This window comes from Microtus pennsylvanicus, chromosome 9 (genome assembly GCF_037038515.1).
Source record: "Microtus pennsylvanicus isolate mMicPen1 chromosome 9, mMicPen1.hap1, whole genome shotgun sequence".
Taxonomy (NCBI): domain Eukaryota; kingdom Metazoa; phylum Chordata; class Mammalia; order Rodentia; family Cricetidae; genus Microtus; species Microtus pennsylvanicus.
This window is the reverse complement of record NC_134587.1, coordinates 65684335-65692399: the sequence shown is the minus strand read 5'-3', so window position 1 is coordinate 65692399 and position 8065 is coordinate 65684335. Positions and strand designations below refer to the sequence as shown.

General features: G+C 40.3%; 1 protein-coding gene across 1 annotated transcript; it reads right to left on the bottom strand.

Annotated features, from left to right (window-relative positions):
- Positions 1 to 2079: 2079 nt before the first annotated feature.
- Positions 2080 to 2933, bottom strand: LOC142856870 (alpha-defensin 16-like). Its single transcript, XM_075984510.1, has 2 exons — positions 2762 to 2933; positions 2080 to 2189 (listed from the first exon to the last, which is right to left on the bottom strand). The coding sequence occupies exons 1-2, from the start codon at positions 2931 to 2933 to the stop codon at positions 2080 to 2082; spliced, it is 282 nt and encodes a 93-aa protein (XP_075840625.1).
- Between the last annotated feature and the right edge of the window lie 5132 nt (positions 2934 to 8065).

Sequence of the window (8065 nt, the reverse complement as noted above, 5' to 3'; positions counted from 1 at the left end):
GTACCCCTTCCTCCACAGCCTCTCCAGCAAAGGCTATCCTTGGTGTTTTTGACTTTAGCCATTCTGTCAGGTGTAAGATGATATCTCTACACTGCGGTAAAAAACAATGACTTCTCAAATTTTGCATGCAAATGGATGGAAATAGAAAACACTATTCTGAGTGAGGTATCCCAGACCCAAAAAGATGAACATGGGATGTACTCACTCATAATTGGGTTCTAGCCATAAATAAGGGTCACGGAGACTACAATTGGTGAACCTAAAGAAGCTAAATAAGGTGAACCCAAGGAAAAACTTATTGTTATCCTCTTGGCTATGGGAAGTAGACAAAATTGCCGGGGAGAAAATTGGGATCTTGGGGGTGGGGAGGATGAGGGTAAGGGGAGATAGGGAGAGAAAAGTGAGAAGGGAAGGAGGGGGGGAACTTGGGGAAACAAGAGGATTGGGATAAAAGAAGGTTGGACAGGGGAGCACGGAAGCACAATTCTTAGTTAAGGGATCCACCTTAGGGCTGGCAAGAGACTTGACCCTAGAGTGGCTCTCAGGAGCCCATGGTGATGTCCCCAGTTAGTCCCTTGGGCAGCTAGAATAGGGAACCTGAAATGACCCTATCCTATAGCAATACTGACGAATATCTTGCATATCACCGTAGAACCTTCATCTGGTGACAGATGGAGATAGAGACAGAGACCCACACTGGAGCACTAGACTGAGCTCCCAAGGTCCCAATGAGGAGTGGAAGGAGGGAGAACATGAGCAAGGAAGTCAGGACCACAAGGGGTGCACCCACCCACTGAGACAGTGGGGCTGATCTATTGGAAGCTCACCAAGGCCAGCTGGACTGTGACTGAAAAAGCATGGGATAAAAGCGGACTCTCTGAAAATGGTGAAAAATGAGGACTGATGAGAAGCCAAGGAAATGGCACAGGGTTTTGACCCTACTTCATGTTCTGGCTTTGTGGTAGCCTAGCCAGTTTGGATGTTCACCTTCATAGACATGGACGGAGGGGGGCAGACCTTGGACTTTCCACAGGGCAGGGACCCTAACTGCTCTTTGGACTGGAGAGGGAGGATGAGAGGAGTTTGGGGGAGGGGGAGAAGGGTGGGAGGAGGGGGAGGGAAATGGGAGGCTGGGAGGAGGCAGATACTTTTTCTTTCCTTTTCTCAATAAAAAAAAAACCTCACATCCAAAACATATGGGCAGCACGAATTCATTCAAATGGATTAAAAAAAAAAGAACTTGGGTAGGTAGGGAAGGGAGTGGATTTGGGAAGAGTCTGAGGAGAGCTGAGTGTTCTCCCAATAAGCTAATGGGTTATTAGAAACATCCAAAGAACTAATAAAAAATAGCTAAAAAGCATGCTTAAAGTGTAGTGTCTACTCTTACAGTTAGAGTACTTAGCGGTTTCCTCTAATCCCAGGAAGAGTGGCTAAGATCAAGAAAACAACTGATAACAAATGTGGGTGAGGGTGTAGGGAAAGGGGAGCCCTCATTCACTGTGGTGGGATGCAAATTTGTGCAGGAACCATGGACACCAGTGTGGAGACTTCTTTCCTCAGAGACCATGAGGAAATCTCCATATGGCACAGTTGCACCGCTCCTTATTAAACACCCAATGACCCAGCATCCCGCTTCACAGATACTTGTCAGTCATGTGCATTGCTGCTGTGCTCACAATGTCTGGAGAATGGAAACAGCTAAATGTCCTTCAATAGAAGAAGGGATCATGGGAATGTGGGACATGTTTCTGAGGGTGAGTCCCATGTAAAGGACAGTAGAGTTGATACACAGGAGAAGGAGCTAGAGCAGAGTCACCGAGATGTGACTTTGAACCTACCCGCTGGTCACCCTTGATGTGAGTACTAACCTGTAGCTACATAAAAGACTTCTTTTATAACGGATGCATTGATGATTCTGCTATGAAGATTGGCAGAGTCCTGACTAAGTCACATAGAAAGCATCAAAGAAACAGACTCGTTTTCTGCAAGGAAATTTATTTGAGGACCTCCATTGAGGCTAAGTATGAGGGTAACGGCAGGTGAGAGGTCTCAGAGCACATGGTGATCTTGTCTCTGGTCTCAGCGGCAGCAGAATACGTACATCACTGGACCTTTGTTGCAAATCCCAGAGACTTGTTCAAAAAACCAGCAGAATTTTCTTCTACAGGCGCATTTCACACTTCTTGTGGCTGAGGAAACAGAACACCAGGCAGTAAGTATGGTAGCCAGCAGTGTGCAATACTGCACAACACTATGAAGACGCATGATACATGGTACAGAGCAGGTGTGTTTGCATTGGTGACATCACACCCAGCATTGTGACCAACTGCAAACACTGCGAAAGAATTTAACAAGTGTTGATCACAATCAACTTGACACCCATTTTACAGTCCTTCAACTCTTAGGGTCTTCCTAACCCAACACATTCATGCATTGGCATTTGGTTCCTAAATCTATTCTTTTAAACAAAGCAGAATTTTCTTCCAATAGAAAAATAATCAATTGGATAGACAAAGGGCTAATCAATATGTTCTATATTTTAAAACAATCCCACAGATAAATTTTTAGATGAAAATAAACATAAAGAAAATCAACTGTACTTTTTTGACTCACTGTGACTTCATGAATACAACAATGAAGATCCTAGAGGACCAACAGAGAACCCGACCTAAATCACACAGCCCACAGTGGGATTCTAGGGCACAACTTCAACCCTCTCAAGAGAACCTAGCCCCATATGAAAATGGGCACCACCACTCACCTGCATCTTTAAGAGAAGTGCCTTCTGGGGCCTCAAAGGAGATGGACACATCCTGGTTCTCTACCTCTGACTGTTCCTCATTTTTAGTCTCCTTAGTTGCTTCTGGGAGAGGATCAGCCTGGGCCTGGAAGGCCAGCAGGGCAAGGAGAGAGAGGAGAACAAGTGTCTTCATGGCTGAGAGTCACCTGGAGGAAGGGTGAGCAGGAGCCCAGTGTGTAGGGACTGAGGAGCCAGCCTGCATTTATAGGGCTGTCATGAGAAGGTGCCGAGACAGCCCTGTAGATAGAGAGGGCACGCACTGATGGGAACTGGGAGAGACTGTGGTCCTCAAGATGTCGTCCTTTGATGTTCGTGTGTTCTCACATCTGCCATCATGGTGTTGGTCTGTGTGCTCAGTGACAGCCCTTCCTTCCAGCTGCTGATGATGAAAGGGCCTTATTATCTTCTCCTGTTTCCCATCTGCTTATGTATTTACCTTTCTGTGGTCAAGAAAGAAAAGAGGCAGGCATATTCTAAGTTTGCAACTTTGCAGAACAAGGGGTTTTGTGTCCTGAGCCTGCAGGTTTCCAAAAGAGCAGACCCCTGGACCAGACCTGAATACCTGTGGACTGGACATTCGGTTCTTTGAATGATTCTGGGGTATTATTTCTTTCATGAAGGAAGATTTGGTGAATCCCTTCCTTTGGGACTATTATGGAGAGAGTAAGATGGTCCTGGTGAATCGAGCTCAAGAGGAGACGAGGGACAGAGTTGTTCAGAGTGAAGCTAGAGCAGTGTTCTGAATGACCCAGTGTGACCTGAGCCCATCTAAGAGTGCATTCCAGATGCCTCCTCCCAACCCGGGAGTCATTAATGATATGCTGGGCTCATGTTTCAGAGTCTGCATTTTCTAACTTTTAGAAAATTTGAACTTACATAAAAGAAATAACACTCAAAATGTAGAGAGGTTGATGTGCTTTTTTCCCTTGTTTTCTTTCTTTTCTTTTCTATTTTCTTTTTCTGAGACAGGTCTTCTCTGTAGCTCTGGCATCTGTCCTGGAACTAGCTCTTCTAGACCAGGCTGGCCTCGAACTCACAGAGATCCGCCTGCCTCTTTTTCCCAGTGCTGGGATTGAAGGTATGCACCACCACCGCCCAGCTGATATGCTTCTTTCCAATCCCGAGATTCTTCTACCCTAAGAAGCTAGTGCAGATCATATATGAACACTCTTCTGTACGTGTTTTTACCCATTTCTCCTCACTATGTATATGCAAAAAGATACATGACATTCTACTAATTTCAGTCAGCATATGGCGTCCCAGTGTTATTAGTGCTAGCTCCTATTCACATGTTGATAAATACTGTTCAGTTATTAAAATGCCTTTATTTACAGCTGTATGCAATAACTAGCAAAGAGGAAAGAATACTATTTTACATGCACACACACACACACACACACTCACAGAGTCATATTGCCTAATGGCACAATACTTCTTCATTACCTTTGTAGACTTAATCTATCAGTCAAAAGCACATCTCAAATTTCAGACACATCACTCACTGTCTTCCTGGTCCTCACAGAGTTGGCCGCAGTAGCGCTTGGTTAACTTGCATTGCCAACACCACCGTGCTCATTGTAATGATTAATGCTGCTGTGTTTTCTCTTTCTATCCTTCCCAGCAGTGTTCAGCACAGAACTGGTCACTCAAGACCCAGGGTAACTCAAGCCACTGAAAGGCAACCTTTAGGAAGAAGTTTTAAGTGAGGCAATCAAGATTTCAATTGCTTTGCCGTTCTCATGTCTTATCATTTCACGTTCCCACCTCTGTTATGCCCCAAATCCTGGTAGCAGCAGCAGCTCTCTCGCTTGAAGAAAGACATATCTGCTCGTATGGACACCAGAGAAGGCAGGGACCAGAATCCTCCGTCTGTGAAGTCAATGTGACCACTTGCCTTTTGGGTTTGTTGAGTTGGGGGTGGGGCGAAGCAGATCTTTATGATGTAGCCTATTGGACTTTTTAAGGTCTTTATGCAGGTTCATCCATGCACTACGATGCTTTTCCCAGGTTTCCTTGTCCCAACCTAATAGGTTAAAAAAATCGATATTTCAGTCTCATACTAGCTTACATGAATTGATAGCAGACGTGCACACGCCTAAGTTGTGTGTGCATGTGTATGTGGTCAAATGTTCACTGAGGGAGGGGTTGGCACATTCATTTTAGTTTTTAAAAGAAAAATAATTGCTTACTTTTATAAGTAATTTGCCTGCATGTATATGTTTGTGTGTGTGTATGTGTGCATGTGTGCATGTGTGTTTCTGTTGTCTATGGACACTGGGATAGACAGTCCAATCCCCTTGAACTGGAGGTACAGAAAGCTATGACAGCCTTTAAAGTTTCATTTGTATAAATGTATGTTTTTAAGTAAAGGATCATCTGTATTTCAAGGTCCCTAAAATCTAATTAAGCATTTTCAAATGCTTTTCAAAACAAAACAAAAAACTGCACTCTGTAGGTTTTCTTTGTGTGGTAGATTTTGTTTTGGTGATAATTTGAGCAGAGTTCTCAGTCGTAAGATGCTCATTTCCCCTCTTTTCTTCTAAGCACGTTCATCAGGAAATGAGAGGGTCTCTCCTTTACTCAAGCTTCTCGTAGACAGAGAATATTTGATGTCCTTATGAGGTCACAGTTTGCTAGTCTTTATTATAAACAACTCGTCTTGTGAAAGAAAATATTAATTTGTGGTATTCTTCACTCAGTTTTGTTGCAGATATTTCATAGGGTTTAAGATAGTCAAACTAAAAGAACCCTTGTTTAAAGATGGCTTGACCATCTTTTGTACCTTGTAAGTTCAAGAATAATGAAATGTTCATTTTTGTTTTAAAACAATTTTTCAATGTGATGTTTACATTGCTTTATACATGTGCTAGTCTGAAATGTGAACATTTGTGCTGGCATTGGAAAAATCCAGCTAGGTAGGCAGAATTGCTGTGTGTGGTTCATCTTCACATGATGAATTAACTGATTACATTCATTTCGGTGTCAATCCCTATAAATAAATTGGGAAAATTATTTTAATTTTTCTCCCAGGTAAAAGGTGATACTTGAACGTGGTTATTTTTTTAAGGAGTGTACTGCCAAGTATTTTCGTCAAGTTCTGTCATTTTCTGCGTTTGCCATGTACACCACTGCCTTTTGTAAAGAACCTTGTGTATCCTTGAGGTAGCACAACAATGTTTTAAAATTTGTAACTGCAAAACAAACCTGTGTCTGAATTAATGTCATTAATCTAAAGACTACAACAATGTTGATATCTCAATACTTCATTTATTTCCAAGAAAATAATATTCTGTCTTTTATAGAAGGGAGGAGAATTTTTGCATACATTTTTACTCTTTAAATAAAGACACTTATACTACCATAATAACAAGGATGTATTTCTTTGTTTTCTTTTGTAATTTTACACAAAGAAGTTATTTTCTATTTTTACTCAGATAAAAATATTTGTGCATAAGATGTAAAAATAGTAAATGAGAAAAATAAAACTTATACAATAAAAAAAGCAATACTAATTCCAGAAAGCCCACAAACACATGGAAATTAAACAGTGTTCACCTGAATCATCAATGGGTCAAGGAAGAATTAAAGGGAGAAATTAAAGACTTCCTAAAATTCAATGAAAATGACCAGACAACATAGCCAAATTTATGGGACACAATGAAAGCAGTGTTAAAAGGAAAGTTCATAGCACTAAATATCCCACACCCGTGAGGTAACAGAACATTTGAAAACTCTAGAACAAAAAGAAGCAAACTCACCCAAGAGAACTAGATGGCAGGAAATAATCAAATTGATAGCTGGAATCAACAAAATAGAAACAATACAAAGAATCAATGAGACAAAGAGTTAGTTCTTTGAGAACATCAACAAAACAGACAAACATTTATTCAAACTAACCAAAAGGGAGAGAGAGAGAATATCCAAATTAACAAAATCAGAAATGAAAAGGAGGACATAACAACAGTCATGAATGAAATCCAGAGAATCATCAGGCCATATTTTGAAAACCTATACTCAACAAAACTTGACAACTTAAAGAAAATGGACAATTTTTTTGATAAATATCACTTACCAAAATTAAATCAAAACCAGGTAAACAAATTAAATAGACCTATAACTGCTAAAGAAATAGAAACAGACATCAAAAGTCTCCCAACTGAAAAAAAGCCCAGGACCAGATGGTTTTAGTGCAGAATTCTACAAGATTTTTAAAAAACTAATACCAATACTCCTCAAATTGTTCTACACAATAGAAACAGAAGGAACATTGCCAAACTCTTTTTATGAGACTACAATTACCTATACCCAAACCACAGAAAGACATTACTAATAGAATTACAGACCAATCTCACTCATGAACATTGATGCAAAAATACTAAATGAAATACCGGCAAATCAAATCCAAGAACAAATCAGAACCATCATCCACCATGATCAAGTCAGCTTCATCCCAGAGATGCAGGGATGGTTCAACATAGGAAAATCTGTCAATGTAATCCACCATATAAACAAACTGAAAAAAACATGATCATCTCATTGGATGATGAAAAAGCCTTCGACAAAATACAACATCCCTTCATGATAAAGGTCTTGGAGAAACAAAAAGAAATACAAGGAACATTTCTAAACATAATAAAGGCAATATAATATACAGCAAACTTACAACCAATATCAAAATAAATAGAAAGAAATTAAAAGTGATCCCACTGAAATCAGGAACAAGACAAGGTTGTTCACTCTCTCCTGATCTATTCAATATAGTACTTGAGGTTCTAACTGGATCAATAAGACAACAAAAGGAGATTAAGAGGTAACAAATCAAAAAAGAAGTCAAACTCTCACTATTTTCAGATGATAGGATAGTTTACATAAATGACCCCAAAAATAATACCAAGGAACTTCTACAACTGTCCTGATTCCTGTGCTCTTGCAGGGCAAATGCACATGCTGTTTATGTGAGAATAGCAAAGTTCATGAACCACTGCTTGGAGAGAGTGATCTTGACTCAAGACATGATGTAGAAGGCCTCTGTTGATGCCAGGAGATCACTAATACAGAGTGTCCTAGGTTTACAAAGTAGGTGGGAATTAATGCTGGAGGAAATCAGTGGGTTTCAAAAATTTTGCAAAACTGAGGAACTAGTACTAATTTGTTAAAGTTATGAAGAGCTATTAACACTGCATTTTAATCAAGATGCAAAATACAAATTGCCCTTCAATGGAATGCTGATTTTTGTCTATTGATTCAGAAAATTTATATTTAAAA